The sequence below is a fragment of the Aquarana catesbeiana genome, linkage group LG05, assembly GCF_042186555.1.
Source record: "Aquarana catesbeiana isolate 2022-GZ linkage group LG05, ASM4218655v1, whole genome shotgun sequence".
In the NCBI taxonomy this organism is placed as follows: Eukaryota; Metazoa; Chordata; class Amphibia; order Anura; family Ranidae; genus Aquarana; species Aquarana catesbeiana.
In genome coordinates this window covers 559,211,014-559,228,178 of record NC_133328.1, presented here as the reverse complement: position 1 = coordinate 559,228,178, position 17,165 = coordinate 559,211,014, and the positions used below count along the sequence as shown (strand labels likewise).

Here is a 17,165-nt window from a genome sequence, read left to right as displayed (position 1 = left end):
ACATTGATCCAGAACTGTCCCTGACTGCTGGTCTTCTCTCCACCCTCCCTCTCCTCACAGGGACTAAGGCAGCACTGGTAGCCACTGGCTCCTGATGCTGTCTTTCAAATTCTAAGAAGGGTGGAGGCTGGGCCGAACCATGCTGTGTATGTCTCTGGAGCATGTCTGCATGTATTACACCATAGAAAATGGCTTGCAAGGGGGGTACATGCAGAAAAGGTGGAGAAGTGGAGAGCACCAGCAGAGGACCACAGAAGAGGCGGTAAGAGGCTGCGCTGTGCAATACCCTTGCACTTTTTTATTTACATTTCTTTTTTAAATAAAGGTTTACAATCACTTTAAGAAGCAACAGGAGAGGTAGAGGAGGCACAGATCCACAGAATGAATGAAGCAGAAGCAGGGAGATCATTGCAATGCAGCTTTCTCTCCAGCAAGGGAAACAGTGAGTGACAGTGAGTGGCATGACCAAATCTTATGAGGTTAGCTATTAGAGGCAGCCAGGATTTAAATGATCCCATATTACAGATATTTAAGGTTGGAGGCACAGGATGGCCTAGGTGCTCTCAAATACCGGGAAGCTACTTTTTAAGAGGAATTTAAAACCGGCTATTGATCAGGCATAATTACCACTTCTAGCAAATTTTGTGCTTTTTTTGACTTTTTTTCATCTTCCTAAGAATTACCCTCCATCCCCCAATGTTATCTGCCAGTGCAGCAGGGGTTAATAGAATGGAGGGAGTTGTAACAGGCATTCATTAAGGCTTGGTTCACATATATGCAGTGCAGGAAGCGCAGCAAATCCTGTGCATTCCATGCACTGCATTGAAATCGCACAGCATTCATGCAAACTGCAGTGGGTGTCGATAATAAATTAACCAAACTCCAGATTGGTTTGCAAAACACAGTGCAATTGACAGAATCGGATTGCATAGGTTTGAACACCCTTGCGATCCAATTCCGGTGGGGAGGGGAAAGGGTCCTGCACCTTTTTTTGTGCAGATGAGGTGTCATATGAGCCATACAAATAAATGGCTCAATTTGCACTGCACAGACGTCGCATGTGATTTGAATAGGAATACAGTGCGACTCCTATCTGAATCACATGTGGTGTCTTGTCTATATGTGAACCCAGCCTTATGCCCCGTACACACGGTCGGACTTTGTTCGGACATTCCGACAACAAAATCCTAGGATTTTTTCCGACGGATGTTGGCTCAAACTTGTCTTGCATACACACGGTCACACAAAGTTGTCGGAAAATCCGATCATTCTGAACGCGGTGACGTAAAACACGTACGTCGGCACTATAAACGGGGCAGTGGCCAATAGCTTTCATCTCTTTATTTATTCTGAGCATGCATGGCACTTTGTCCATCGGATCTGTGTACACACGATCGGAAAAATTTTATATCCTGCTCTCAAACTTTGTGTGTCGGAAAATCCGATGGAAAATGTGTGATGGAGCCTACACACGGTAGGAATTTCTGACAACAAGGTCCTATCACACATTTTCCTTCGGAAAATCCGACCGTGTGTACGGGGCATTAGAGTGCCTGCCTATGCCCGCCCAGCTACTCTATTCATAGAAGCCAGTACTACAGCCTCTATGAATAAAACACAAGCTATGGATGAAGGGGACAGACTTTTCAATCATCTGCCTATTCTCTATTTATATATCCCATTTCATTCAGCTCTATTAACCCCCGATGAATATTATGGCAGCATGGATGGGGGGGGGGGGTCATCGGAGGAGGAAGATTTCACCTAAACCTGGACACATCAGCACAAGGGATACATATATTGAAGGCAAGGAATATCCATTGTGCTGATGTTTTATAGAGGTAAATGTAGGCTTTAATACATGGAAATAACTGTAGCAATAAAATGTTGTTTGTGTAAATAATATAAGAGACACAGAGATAGAGCAACAGACAGAGACAAAGATAGAAAAAAGTCGGATATTAAGAGAGAGAGAGAAATTAGAGAAAAACTGACAGATAAAAAAAAATAAATAAAGAGGTACAGGGGGAACCAGAGAATTAAAAAAATACAAAAAGGGACAAAAGAGACTAGCAGATGGACACAGACAGACGGAGAGAATGTGTGCATATATAGTATGTGTGTGTGTGTGTTTATGAGTGTGTGTGTGTGTATGTGTGTGAGTGTGTGAGTGTGTGAGTGTGTGTATGTGTGTGAGTGTGTGAGTGTGTGTATGTGTGTATGTGTGTATGAGTGTGTGTATGTGTGTATACGAGTGTGTGTGTGAGTGTGTGTATGAGTGTGTGTGTGTATGTGTGTATAAGTGTGTGTGTGTGTGTTACCTGTCCCGATGGTGGTATTTGGGCCCCAAAACCAAAAGCTGGAAACATCTTGTCTCTGAAAACAACAAAATAAATACACGTTTTTAAAGTATCCTCAAGTATGTGAACTCTAAAAATGTAGGGACATTTTGACTTTAATTAAAGTACTAAATTTGCTCTGTAATTATACATTTTCAAATCCGCTTTTTAAACCCACTAATATGAATCCTGAGCAAAGCTGCAAAAACAGAATACTTTCCTGCTATTCCTGGACTTTATCAATTAAACACCCTAAGGCCACATATCATTGCATACCCCTGTGCGAGGTCGTGTTTACCCACATAGGAATGCACAGGTATTCAGTGCAGGCACTCCCATGCATCCCCCTGCAGACAGTCCTATTGATGTCAATCGGGACACAAACACTGCCGCCAACTGGACATGTGTGGGTGAAGGTGCGTTTCCCTGAACTCACATAGTGTGCATTTGGGGACATGCACAAGCACCCACACCGTCGCATGAAGGTACACATTGATACGGCCCCGTGTGAATGAGGCATGAATTGTATTTAGAAAAAATGTATTCTTTTTTTTTTCCCTTTTAGATAGAATGAGGAAGGATTGGAACAAACAGGTTTTACTGCCATTGGAGAGATTCCTTCACTTCCCCTACGGCAAAATGGTTGTCCCCAGGTCAAGAAGCGATCGAAAATCTCTCTAAGACTTCATTCACACAGCCATAAAAATGTTATTGATGTTGTTGCATGTGTTTTTCTAGAAAGAAAGTTTCTGCCTAATGACCAGTAAAATACTTGTGTATGAATGTGTTTAAATGTGTATACACGTATGTGTACATAATGATCATTTATTTTCCCCCTTTGTTTAGACTGGTTTTACGTGCTTACAAATGTGTAGTGCGTAACTTGCATGTTCTTAGACACAGATTTTTGGATAACATGTTACGGATCTGAATGCAGTGCATGTTTACACACCTGTGTGAATAGCTCCATTGAAAACAATGCAGCTGTGTTCAGATCTGAAACCACTTCAGCCCCGGAAGGATTTACCCACTTCCCGACCAGGCCATTTTATGCGATACGGCACTGTGTCATTTTAACTGACAATTGCGCGGTGGTGCGACATTGTACCCAAACGAAATTGATGTCCTTTTTTTTCCCCACAAATAGAGCTTTTTTGTGGTATTTGATCACCTCTGCGGTTTTTATTTTTTACGCTAGAAACAATAAGCGAGTGACAATTTTTTTAAAAAAAGAACAACATAATAATTTTTAACTTTTTACTATAATAAATATCCCAAAAAAATTTGGTAAAAATAATCCCAATTAGCATATATTGATCGGTTTGCACAAAAGTTATCGCGTCTACAAAATAGGGGATAGATTTGGCATTATTATTTTTTTTTTTTACTAGTAATGGCGGTGATCTGTGATTTTTTAGCAGGACTGGGACATTGCAGTGGACATTTTTGACACTTTTTTGGGACCAGTGACATTTATACAGCGATCAGTGCTATAAAAAAGCACAGATTATTGTAAAAATGACACTGGCAGGGAAGGAATTAACATCAGTGGCAGTCAACGGGTTAAATGTTCCCTAGGGAGGTGCTTTCTAACTGTGGGGGGAGGGGACTGACAGGGAGTAGAGAGAGATCGCTGTTCCTAATCACTAGGAACAGACAATTTCACTCTACTCCCCAGACACAACGGGGATCTGTTTGTTTACACTGGCAGATCCCCGTTCTGCCTCTCCTTGGAGCACCTGCGGGTGGCCGGCGGACATCGAGTCCGCCGGACCCGCTGATTGGCTCCTGCGCTAGAAAACGGACATGCGTGCCACCGGAGGCGTGTACGCTCCCGACTTACAATGACAGCGATTCGCGCAGCCGAGCTAACCTGCCGCAGTATAACTATGGCGGCTGGTCGGCAAGCCGTTAAAAAAAACTTTTGTATAGTACGGCCGTGTGAATGAAACCTAACAGCAACAAGGACAGAAGGATGAGGAGGATACCGGAACCCTGTCAGCTTTTTATTGTTGTCTTTTTCACGGTTACAGATTTACTCTCACTTCCTATCTGTAAAACGTCCTCAAAACAGGAAGTGAAAGGAAATCTGTCCAACAAAGCTTTATTTCAGAGCTCTGACAAGGGTTCTAACGTCTCCCTATTCTATCCAAAACTAGAAACGAGTTTGCGATATAGATACAATTTAAATCCACACTCCCGCCAATACCCAAGTCTTGGTTGTCTGAGTCCCTATTGGGAAGATTTCCCACACTTCCTGTCCCTGTCACCCCAGGACAAGAAATAATGGGAAGGAGAATCACCAAGAAACCTCTCCAATAAGGACACGGAGAGGAATAGAAATTTGAAGAAGGTGCTAACCCCTCTCTGCTTTAAAATTAAACGAAAAAATGTCATAAAGTAATATTAAAGTAATATATAGAGAATACAGTTAGATAAGGGCACATTTATACAGACACCAAAAAAGGGCACTTTAAAAATGACCTCATGTGCTAAAAAACCCGAACTCCCCTCTGTGTCTCCTCACCACAGGAGAATTGCATTCTTCACATCAGATTAGAACAAAGAAGTGTTTGTACAAAGAATGTTACACAAAGCAGCTTTATGGTATGAATGCCAACTTTCAGAAGAGAAATCCATTAAAACACTGGAATATACTGGCTGAAAACCATTTAATGATCATATTCTATTTATAAAGCTCCAAAAATTACAGACAAATGTAGATTAAATAATAAAGGGGTGCAAATTAGAAACACAAGGACTAGGAAATAAAGGGCCCATTTCGAAAATGTATTAACCCTTTTCTGTCCAGCCCAAGTGTCCCTTTAACCTCTTGGCATCCGGAGGCCGTCATATGATGGCCTCGACTTTCGGGGCTTATATCTGAATGATGCCTGAGGCTACAGACATCATTCAGATACCGGCATTTTCAGCCGGCGATTCCGTACACCATAAGAATGATCATAGCGGCTGTTCCACCGCTTGATCGTTCTTACGAGCGGCGAGAGGGGACGTCCCCCCCCCTCCCGCCGCCCTTCGGTGCTTCTACCGACTCACCTCAGCGATCGGTGAGTCAGATAGCGGATCCGCCAGCGCCGGATGTTCACCATAGAGATTTCCGCCGGACCAGATGGTCGCCGGAGTCTCTATGATCGTTCGGAGGCCGGGCGTGATGTTATGACGTCACGCCCGCCCTCTGCATTAAAAAAAAATGGCGCCGCTTCGGCTGTGAAGCGGCGATCGTTTTATTTTATTTTTTTTTTTAGGCTTCCCAGCCTAGAGGTGAGATGTGGGGTCTTATTGACCCCATATCTCACTGTAAAGAGGACTGATCGTGTCATATTCCTATTACAAGGGATGTTTACATTCCTTGTAATAGGAATAAAAGTGATCAAAAAAAAAAATTTTAAAAAGTGTCAAAATAAAAATTTTTAAGTAAAATTAACAAGAAAAAAAAAAAATATTTAAAGCGCCCCTGTCCCCGTGAGCTCGCATGCAGAAGCGAACGCATACGTAAGTCCCGCCCACATATGAAAACGGTGTTCAAACCACACATGTGAGGTATCGCCGCGAAGGTTAGAGCGAGAGCAATAATTTTGGCCCTAGACCTCCTCTGTAACTCAAAACATGTAACCAGTAAAAAAATGTTAAAGCGTCGCCTATGGGGATTTTTAAGTACCAAAGTTTGGCGCCATTCCACGAGCGTGTGCAATTTTGAAGCGTGACATGTTAGGTATCTATTTACTCAGCGTAACTTCATCTTTCACACAATGTAAAAAAATTTGGCTAACTTTGCTGTTTTTTTTTTTTAAAGCATGAAACTTTTTTTTTTTAAAAAAAAACGAGTTTGAAAAATTGCTGCGCAAATACCGTGCAAGATAAAAAGTTGCAATGACCGCCATTGTATTCTCTAGGGTCTCTGCTAAAAAAACATATATAATGTTTGGGGGTTCTATGTAATTTTATAGCAAAGAAATTATGATTTTTGACATGTAGGAGCGAAGTGTCAGAAATGGCCTGGATGCGAAGTGGTTAAACAGGAGCTTTTTTCCCAGGGGCAAGGTTGCCCAATCACATGACCTCTGTGATTGGCTGTCACAGTGGTCACATGGTTGTGCATGGTTGTGAGAAGTTGCCACTGGCTCCCCAATCATTACTAGAGATTGGTCACTGCGCTGGAAGGGAGCAGGCTCTCAACACAGAAACCTTGCCGCATATTTGCCGCATGTGGGTAACAAGCCCCACTCTCCTTGGTGACGCACATAAGCATTACATGGGCAGCAAGAAGTTGAGATGGTTGAGTAGTGAACTTAAGGCAGATATGAAAAACATATTAATGTATTTTACTTAATGTATCTAATTACAGCTAGTGTACCAACGTGCTTAATTTATATTGAGATCAGCCGCCTGCAATGCCTTGCAGAGCAGCACTCATTCTAATTACCACTCGGGCTAAGCTGCACTGCACAGCACATGTGCTCACAGTGAACATGCTAACAGGAGGACAGGGCAAAGCAAGTAACTAGTGAGTATATTCCACAATTTTTTCCATAATGGACTTCTGATAAGGGGGACTTTTCTGTTTTTTTTTTTTTTTTTTTTTTAATTGGCACAATTTAATTTTAGATATCTATATATTATATTTCAGGCCTCCTTTCCAACTTCATCCTGTGAAGTCCATGGGGGTTACCTTCCTGATTTCTAATACCAAAGATTTCAACATTTGGCGTTAGATAGGAGATGATTTTGTGGCTTTTTAATTAATTTGAAGTCTTTCTAGATTTGTACCTATAATATTCATTTTTGCACAGATATTGCCGTGGGTGGCTGCTCACCCAGACCGGCTAGGGTGGGTCACCCTGGTCCCTTGAGAGCTTTGGTGCAGGGACTTGTATGGGTCGACTGGGATCCCTATGGCAGAATTGAACGACTTTTGTCTGCTACTCTTGGTATTGTGAAAGTTTGTAGATTCATGCTATGTATCAACTAAATTGTTGAGTAGTATTACATTCATTTATGGTAGCATGCTCCTTTCTTTATTTTTGTATGTAAAAAATGAGACAAAGATAAATCATTTCAGAACTTTTTTCACCTTTAATGTGACCTATAAATTGTACAACCCAATTGAAAAACAAACTGAAATATTTTAGGGGGAAGGAGTAAAAATAAAAAAATAAAATAATGTGGTTGCATAAGGGCACACCCTCTTATAACTGGGAATGTAGCGCTGTTCAGAATTGGGCAATCACATTCAAACTCATGTTAAATAGGAGACACCTGATATCATTTAATCATATGCCCACCTGTATCTTGGGGGGGCGCGCAGACCATTTTTAATAAAAATCGTTATGTATCATATAAACAAACATATATATATATATATATATATATATATATATATATATATATATATATATATATATATATAAAAAATATAATGTGTTCCAGGATCGATAGGAAAAGATTGGTCACAATTCTGGCAAACCAAGAACCACATCAGTGTGATGTGTATCGAGGGGTGCCAAAATCGTGGCAATCCTACTATGGGTAAACCATAAGGCCTCATGCACACTGGACGTTATAAACACGGCAGTAGCTTTGCAGTGAGTTTTTCAACGTTTTTGCAATATTGTTTCTTAGTGTTAGCGTTTAACGTTTTTTTTCTTTTTCCAATGGATCAAAAACTTTAAAAAACATTGGCGAGCTGCGTTTTTGAGCATTTATTGCCATTTTTTGACGTTAGAGCGTTTTTACAGCTGAAAACAGCTGAAAAACTCCTCTCAGAACCCACTAGTTTTGTTTGTTTTTTTACAGCCAAGCAACACCCCAGCCAAAAACATTTGATACCAGCCTATGTGTGCATGGACACATATGATAACATGCTGGAGAGTTTATTGACTGTAGAAAAAAAAACGTCTGAAGCCAAAAACATCAGCTGTAAAAACGTCCAAATCCTCCAGTGTGCATGAGGCCTAAATATCCAATTACATCTCCTAGCAAACCGAGAACACATCAAAAATGTATAAAGCGTTCCGGGCATTTGTCTGGTCCCACCGCAAACCACGAGTCCGACTCCAACTTCTCCATTTGGCGAAAAATAGGGGGGGGTGGGCTTGCCAGACATTAAGGCCTATTACAGAGCAGTTCACCTGACCAGGCTGGTGGATTGGCACTGCCATGCGGAGGCGAAACACTGGGTTGCAATGGAGGAGGAGGACTCCGGGGGTCTGGCCAGGAGTTAGCCCTGGATTACAACACCATTACCCAAGGATATCGTTGAACACCCCACTCCTGGCACTACCCTAACGGTGGCCAGAGATGCTTTTCGGCGCTCATCTGTATCCCCACAGCCGTCCCCTATGGTGCCGATCCTGGGTAATCCAGAGTTCCTACCTGGATTGCAGAACCCTCAATTTAAGCGGCTCGCAATGAGCACCAGGCTGTGCTTACACGATTTTATGGAACCCAATGGCCAATTTTCCCTGAATGCCGGGACGTTAGTGACAGACCCCCCCCTAGATTTCTGGAGCAGCTTACAGCTAAGGAATTTTATACGCAGCTATCTATGGAAACCAGGCATTACCCGCAAACTAACTGAATTGGAGCTCATTTGCCACCGGGGGGAACCGACACGACACTGCCTTTCATTGATTTACTCATCCCTAACCCAACCAGAAGAAGGATACGTTCCCCCGTTTCTCTCTAAATGGGAGGAGGAATTGGGAATCCAATTCACCGAGGTACAGAAACAAAAAATCCTCTATTTTGCTCAGAAATCCTCCATTGCGACTAGGGTGCAAGAAACTTGTTATAAAATCACGACACGCTGGTACAGGGTCCCTGCCATTCTACATCGCTTCTTCCCTCAGGTACCCGGCCTATGCTGGCGCTGTGGTGCTGAGGAGGGGACGATGTTACACATCTTCTGGTCATGTACCAAACTTGCCCCTTTCTGGCTAGGGGTGGCCCGCACAATCGGACACCTCACAGGTGTCTCCCTGGAGGGGAACCCTGCAGCCTGTCTGCTTCACCTGTCAGAACGACCCATCAAAAAATATAAGACCTCTCTCACCATCCAACTCCTGAATGCCGCAAAGGCATGCATTCCCCTGTGTTGGAAATCGGAGAGACCACCGGCGAAATCCCTATGGTTTACTAAAGTAAATGAATTAAGGGACATGGAAGACCTTACGGCTACCCTACACAATAGGGAGGAGACCTTCAGAGAAACCTGGAGACCCTGGCAGCACTTTACATACACGGAAGCATATCTTCAGGAAATGGCGCAATCCAGTTAAGTGAATGAACCGGTTCTACACCTCAGGCAGGGGTCAATGCACCCCATTTCCCATATTTCATATTCTGGTATCTCTTGCACTCTTTCTCTCTAATATCTTAACCCCCCGCTTCTATTCCCCCTCCTGTTTCCTCTTCCCTTTTTGCCTTCCCCCCTTTTATCCTGGTCACATTCCTCATTTCCCCACGGGGGTATTAGTCTCTACATAATACATTCCCATACATGGGTTTCTCTATAGCCAGATATAAAGAAAATCCTAAAATCATTTACCTTCGCATGTGGTCCCATGTCTGGGCTTCATAGCCATCCAGCTCCCTACCCTACTATTTTTATCATCTTTAAGAGAAAATATATCTATCACTGAGTGATGCAATCTAACACTCAAAGGAGTCAGTATCGAACCAAACAATGAAGATCCTAGAGCACCTCCGAGGTCTCATACTATGGCAATAGTGTTATGCTGGGGTATAATCCCCACAAACTTTGACCGTGATGCAAATGTCAGTTATCATATGTTTTGACCCTATTGTTTATGATACCTTTGGTTATATACTTATTTGTGTATTCTGTACGCTTGGCTTTGTCATTGTTATATAAATGAATATGTAACTGATTGTGATCATATAGGGAGCTTTATGTCTAATGCATAAAAGATAACTAAGATCTCCGACATTGTATGTATGCATATAGACATATACATAAACTCATAATGGTAAAACATACAGTAAAAGATACAATAGAGCATGTGATGGAGCTACCCTGAATCAATAACTAGCACTTAACGCATATGCACTTAAACATACACATCTTCATTCGTAAAAGTAGGAAAGAGAATATCCAGTACACCTCCTTTTTACACAAAATTCTGAATTTATCCCCACTTTTACTGGTGACACCATCTTCTCTACTCCTTGAATGACGAGGCTGGAGACATCCTTAAACTGCAGAAGTCTTCCCCCCACCTTGGTGAGGGGGGTTGCCTCTTCATAATGAGGCTTTAGGATTCTGGCTTGCAGGTTTCCGACACCAGGACTTCTTTTGAGCCTGGGTCTGACGCTGAGATCTTCTTCTAGAGTGTGACAGCGGAGGCCGCCGCCCCTGCCTTTGGGGAGGTATTTCTTCAGCTGGAAAAGGGATCTTATTCAAAGTAGAGGGAATTATGAGCAGTTCCAAATACCAAATACCAGTCAATATTGGCACAAAACCTTCAGGATTCTGCTAGAAAGCTGAACATGAAGAGGAACTTTATCTTTCAGCATGACAACGACCCAAAGCATACATCCAAATCAACAAAGAAATGGCTTCACCAGAAAGAGATTCAAGTTTTGGAATGGCCCAGCCAGAGCCCAGACCTGAATCTGATTGAAAATATGTGGGGTGATCTGAAGAGGGCTGTGCACAGGAGATGTCCTCGCAATCTGACAGATTGGGAGTGTTTTTTGCAAAGAAGAGTGGGCAAATATTGCCAAGTCAAGATGTGCCATGCTGATAGACATACCCAAAAAGACTGAGTGCTGTAATAAAATTGAAAGGTGCTTCAACAAAAGTATTAGTTTAAGGGTGTGCACACTCATGCAACCATATTATTTTAGTTTTTTTTTATTTTTACTTCCCTCCACCTAAAAGATTTCAGTTTGTTGTTCAACTAAGTTGTACAGTTTATAGGTCACATTAAAAGTTGGAAAAAGTTCTGAAATTATGTATCTTTGTCTCATTTTTTACATCATAGAAACCTGACATTTTAACAGGGGTGTGTAGACTTTTTATATCCACTGTAGGTACCCCTGCAACCCCCTGATGAAGATTATGTATATCAATTGAAATACGTTGGGGAATTTTTGCAAAGAAAGTTTATTGTTAATGTTATATGTACATTGACTTTTATATGCCTGGAATTTGGGGGTATACAGTTATACATTTTTCTAAAAACCTGAGTATTTATGTTAAGTTTTTCTTTTAATAGTGAGATTTTAAAGTGGTTGTAAAGTCAGAAGGTTTTTTTATCTTAATGCATTCATTTTTTTTTTTTTAAGCCAAAAATGAAAAACGCCTGTAAACGAAAAGTGGCTAAATGTGAGTTACCGCGTTTAGCAATTGAAATGCCTGTAAACTCAGCTGCCTAGAAACGACCCTGTGTACACGTACTGATAATATAATAGAGGAGAGTTCAGGGGCAGTTGAAAAAAACGCCCAACTGCTCCTAAATGTCTGTTTAGCAGCAGTGTACATGAGGCCTTACATGCATAGGAAAATCAAGGAGCTGTCTGCACTGCGTGGCAAGATTACCTGGATGACAAAAGTGGCCGAACACGACAACAGATCCCTTCACAGGTAAAACATTTCTCGTATATATATTTCAATTTTAGAGCTCAGTCTTACCTGCAACTTCATATTCCAAGTGTATTAAGTAATGCATATGCCATATACACGAGTTTGATTAGCAAAGCATAACCACTTGAAACAGAGATTTATGCTGCAGCTACCAACAGAATCAGAATAACAATGTGTGCAAATCAGGTTTCCATTTGTCTGACAGTTTTATAATTCTACAATCTTAGGCAGACAAGTGTTCTAGTTTTTACAAACATCTGCAATAGATTTATCACTTCATTTGCAACACTTTTTCACCTAAAGCACAATTAGGAAGTAGCCAGGGCTATGTTTTATAATGTCAATTTTTGATCAGCAGATGGGGGGTTTATGAATCAAGCTGAGTTCCTATAGTAATTCTGTCTCATACTTTGTCTCACTGCTTCTGTTTTGCAGTGCCTTGCTCTGCGGCAGAATAATAAATCTCTCCCCCCCTCCCAGAGTACAGCTTCCTGCAGAACATTAGGAACCAAACAATGGAAGCTAAAATCTTTGCACGGTCTTAATGAATAAACTCAGAGTGTAAAGAGCTTACGCGTCATAATCCTGAATGACCAAACCCACAGACCAGATGGCATGCAGATATTCATTGACACCATTAGGACTAATGAAGTGTAGAGAGTTGGGAGAGCGAGGGTCACCATTGGATCCAGTAAAGTCAATACCAACCTACATAGAACACAGCAAAGTGAACAGTTTATTAAAAGAAAGAAATAGCATGATACAACAATGTGAAAGCTGTTGCGTGTTTGAAGGCAAACTACAATACTGAGACTTACACAATATTTAAAGTAATACTAAAAGGTAATTTTTTGTGACAAACAGAATAGGGGGAAATTATAACCTCTCTGTGTTTTCTTTATGCCATCTGTGTCCCATTGGGGAGATTTCCCTTAACTTCAAGTCCCATAGCTAAAACAGGAAGTGAAGGGAAATAACTGAAAGTGAGGGAAGTCACTGGAACTAGTGTCTCCATTCAAGCATTTTCCATCTAATCTTGTTTTGGTGACTTTTACACTGCGATTTAGTTACATGCGGTTCTGTGCGGATAGAAAAAATAGAATTGACTGCGTCCAGGAGCGATTTAGCGCAGCTATCTGCACATAACTGCAGGTAATCGCAGTGTACTATTTCTCCTGCGCATAGTAGCGGCAAGAAGGAAAGAAAAGCAACAGGAAGCACATCAGAAATGTCAAGAATGTTCCAAATGCAGCTGCACGTAAACGCACCTAAACGCAGGTAATCTAACTGTACAAATGTAGCTGATCGCAGTGCCTGGAGTCTTGAATTTCACAGAACATATTATATGCTTTTACCTGCGGCAGAACAGCCGTCCGTGTGAAAGGCGCCTTATACATTTATTTGACTGTTTCCTGAAATACAGACAGTGTGGGACATTTTTGTTCTTAGAAAATTGGGTCATATGTATCACAGTTTCTGAAATCATGAGATGTGGCTTTTGTGGGCACTAATAGTGGAGGGTCACACTTAAATTCTGTGGATGTTCAATACAATTTAAAGTGAAGTTAAATTTTGTTAAAGTTTAAAGAAATAGACATATGAAAGCTGCAATGGTTGACTTGTTTTTGAACACACATTATCTGCTGCAGGGATGAGCTTAGGCATGTTCGGACAGAAGTCCAACCAAACCCACCTAAGCTATCCTGCCAGAAAGCTGTCAAAGTAGACAGCCAGTCATAGAGGCATTTCCCACCTCACAGCCACATGTATATACACCGCTTGCATTTTTGTGGCCTCCACCACCTATTACTGACTGTCCGCTTTGACAGCTTCCTGCAGGGATAGCTTAGGCAGATTTGGACTCATGTTCAAATAGACCTGAACTCATCCTTAAGCTGTACAGCCTGTACAATGGGATGCAGGCCCTACAATTTTCCTCATTAGAGCTTTGCAGGTGCAGCACATGGGCACAGACAAACACACAGCGATTTCTTCAGAATAACAAAAGGTAGAACTCTGCAACAAAGTTTGTCAGAATCCTTATAATTCACATAGATCGCCCAGAGTGGAATGTTTTTTTTCTCAACAAAAGCGGAGTTACTCTTTAACCAGTTGCCGACCGCTGCACGCCGATATACGTCGGCACAATGGCAGCGGTGGGCAAATGGGCGTACCTGTACGTCCCCTTTAAGAGCCAGAGTTAGCAGGCGCGCGCCGCGTACAGCAGGACGATGTCCACCGGTCTCCCGGTGATCGTGTTACGGAGCCTCAGAACGGGGAAGTGCCTATGTAAAGAAGGCATTTCCCCGTTCTGTCTTGTGTCATGACAGAGATCACCACTCCCTGTCATCGGGAGCGGTGATCGCTGTCATGTGACTTGAAGCCCATTCCCCCCTCAGTTAGAATAACTCCCTAGGATACACTTAACCCCTTGATCACCCCCTAGTGGTTAACCCCCTTCCCTGCCAGTGTCATTTACACAGTAATCAGTGCATTTTTATAGCACTGATCACTGTATAAATGACAATGGTCCCAAAATAGTGTCAAAAGTGTCCGATGTGTGCGCCATAATGTCGCAATCCCAATAAATAAATAAATAAATAAATCGCAGATCGCCGCCATTACTAATAAAAAAATTAAACATAAAAAAGCCATAAAACTATCCCCTATTTTGTAGACGCTATAACTTTTGCGCAAACCAATCAATATACGCTTATTGCAATTTTTTTTTTACCAAAAATATGTAGAAGAATACATATCGGCCTAAACTGAGGAAAAAAAATTGTTTTTCTATATATTTTTGGGGGATATTTATTATAGCAAAAAGTAAAAAATAATGAGTTTTTTTTTTTTCTAAATTGTCGCTCTTTTTTTATTTATAGCGCAAAAAATAAAAACCGCAGAGATGATCAAATACCACCAAAGAAAGCTCTATTTGTGGGAAAAAAAGGACGTCAATTTTGTTTGGATGCAACGTTGCACGACCGCGCAATTGTCAGTTAAAGCGACGCAGTGCCGAATCACAAAAAGTGCTCTGGTCAGGAAGGGGGTAAAATCTTCCGGGGCTGAAGCGGTTAACCATGATTGCCTGCAAGGAAACATGTGCAGTCATCATTGATTTGCACAAAAAGCCGATTCACAGGCAATAATATTGCGGCTACTAAGATTGCAACTAAATCAACCATTTATCAGATCATCAGGAACTTCAAGGAGAGAGGTTCAATTGTTGTGAAAAGGCTTCAGGGCGCCCAAGAAAGTCCAGCAAGTGCCAGGACCGTCTCCTACAGTTGATTCAGCTGTGGGATCGGGGCACCACCAGTGCAGAGCTTGCTCAGGAATGGCAGCAGGCAGGTGTGAGTACATCTGTATGCACAGTGAGGAGAAGACTTTTGGAGGATGGCCTGGTGTCAAGAAGGGTAACAAAGAAGCCACTTTTCTCCAGGAAAAACATCCAGGACAGACTGATATTCTGCAAAAGGTACAAGGATTGGACTGCTGAGGACTGGGGTAAAGTCATTTTCCCTGATAAATCCCCTTTTCGATTGTTTGGGGCAAAAAACCTTGTCCGGAAAAGAAAAGGTGAGCATTACATGAGTGCTGTGTTATGCCAACAGTAAAGCATCCAGAAACCATTCATGTGTGGGGTTGCTTCTCAGCCAAGGGAGTGGGCTCACTCACAATTTTGCCTAAGAACACAGCCATGAATAAAGAATGATACAAAAACATTCTCCAAAACCAACTTCTCTCAACCATCCAAGAACAGTTTGGTGATGAACAATGCCTTTTTCAGCATGATGGAGCACCTTACCATAAAGGTAAAAGTGATAACTAAGTGACTTGGGGAAAAAAAACATTGAAATTTTGGGTCCATGACTGGGAAACTTCCCAGACCTTAATCCCATTGAGAACTTGTGGTCAATCCTCAAGAGGCAGTTGAACAAAAAAACCCCACAAATTCTGTCAAACTCCAAGCATTGATTATACAAGAATGGGCTGCCCAGAAGTTGATTGACAGTATGCCACAGCGAATTCAGAGGTCTTGAAGAAAAAGAGTCAACGCTGCAAATATTGACTCTTTGCGTAAACTTAATGTAATTGTCAATAAAAGCCTTTGACATTTATTAAATGCTTGTAATTATACTTCAGTATACCATAGTAACATCTGACAAAAAGATCTAAAAACACTGAGGCAGCAGACTTTGTGAAAATTAATATTTGTGTCATTCTCAAAAGTTTTGGCCACAGCTCTAGCTGTTATTGCTGTCCATGCTTTACTGCTTAATTACCTGACTCAACAAAAAGCAACTAACTAGTAAATTGTTGAAACACCTGGCACGCAGAAGCCTCTCCCAGGTCAGTAACTCATCATGTAGTAAAGAAAGGATAAGGATGACAGTCTTAAAGCGTACAGCTTCAAAAATGGCATATTTCTTTTTTGCCAGGTTCCTTTTAAGGGTGTTGTCACAGAAAAAAAAATTCTTAGGTGACGCTGGGGAAAAGTCCCTTTGTTAACCCACAGACATCACTTATTTTGATCCAAAAAGCTTACAACAATACCTGGAGGATCCTGTTGCTTATGTAAGTTAAAAGGATAAGTTCACCTTTCATAACATTTACATTCAGGGTGTAACATGTAATGAACGGACCGGGACAGTGGGGATCCCCCCCCCCCCCCGATGTCAAGATTTTTTCAAACACACATCCGCCCGCCTGGCCGTGTCACTCATTCACAGTTCTCTGTGAATGGAAAACTACAAGGTCCGGCAGCCTTTGTGTCTGTCAGCTTGAAGTTGTAGGTATGAGCAAGCCCGATACACTGATAAATCTACAGGAGACCTGTATGGCATCAGTTATCTGCTGATCGCTGGTGCAATGCTTTACAGGCTCCCAAAACAAAAAATACTATATGCACATTCTCTTTCCTGCAAAAAAAATGTGCATTTATTTTTTGTCAAAAGATGAACTTATCCTTTAAAAGGCAAGCAAAAAAGACTATGTTATGCATCAGAGAAAATAAAAAGAAAAATTGAATACTTACAACAAAATTCATCTGACATCCACCCATTATATAATCCAGGAAAGTGTATTCCACTGTGATCTTGAATAAATAAAAAAAAAGCAATACATAAATATCAAAGACAATTTAAAAGAATAAAATAATGTGAATAATGTCTATTCTGTATAGAAAAAAATATCCA

The 17,165-nt window shown here is 41.5% G+C and overlaps 1 protein-coding gene across 2 annotated transcripts in view; it reads right to left on the bottom strand.

The window, feature by feature from the left end:
* Window positions 1–17,165, bottom strand: part of CPNE3 (copine 3) — a 104,204-nt gene that overhangs the window by 22,390 nt on the left and 64,649 nt on the right. For both annotated transcript variants that reach the window (XM_073631914.1, XM_073631913.1), the window contains exons 10-12: window positions 17,006–17,065; window positions 12,542–12,675; window positions 2,322–2,376 (exon numbers count right to left, since the gene is read on the bottom strand). In XM_073631914.1, the coding sequence (XP_073488015.1) occupies window positions 2,322–2,376; window positions 12,542–12,675; window positions 17,006–17,065 (249 nt within the window). The remainder of the gene's footprint in view (window positions 1–2,321; window positions 2,377–12,541; window positions 12,676–17,005; window positions 17,066–17,165) is intronic.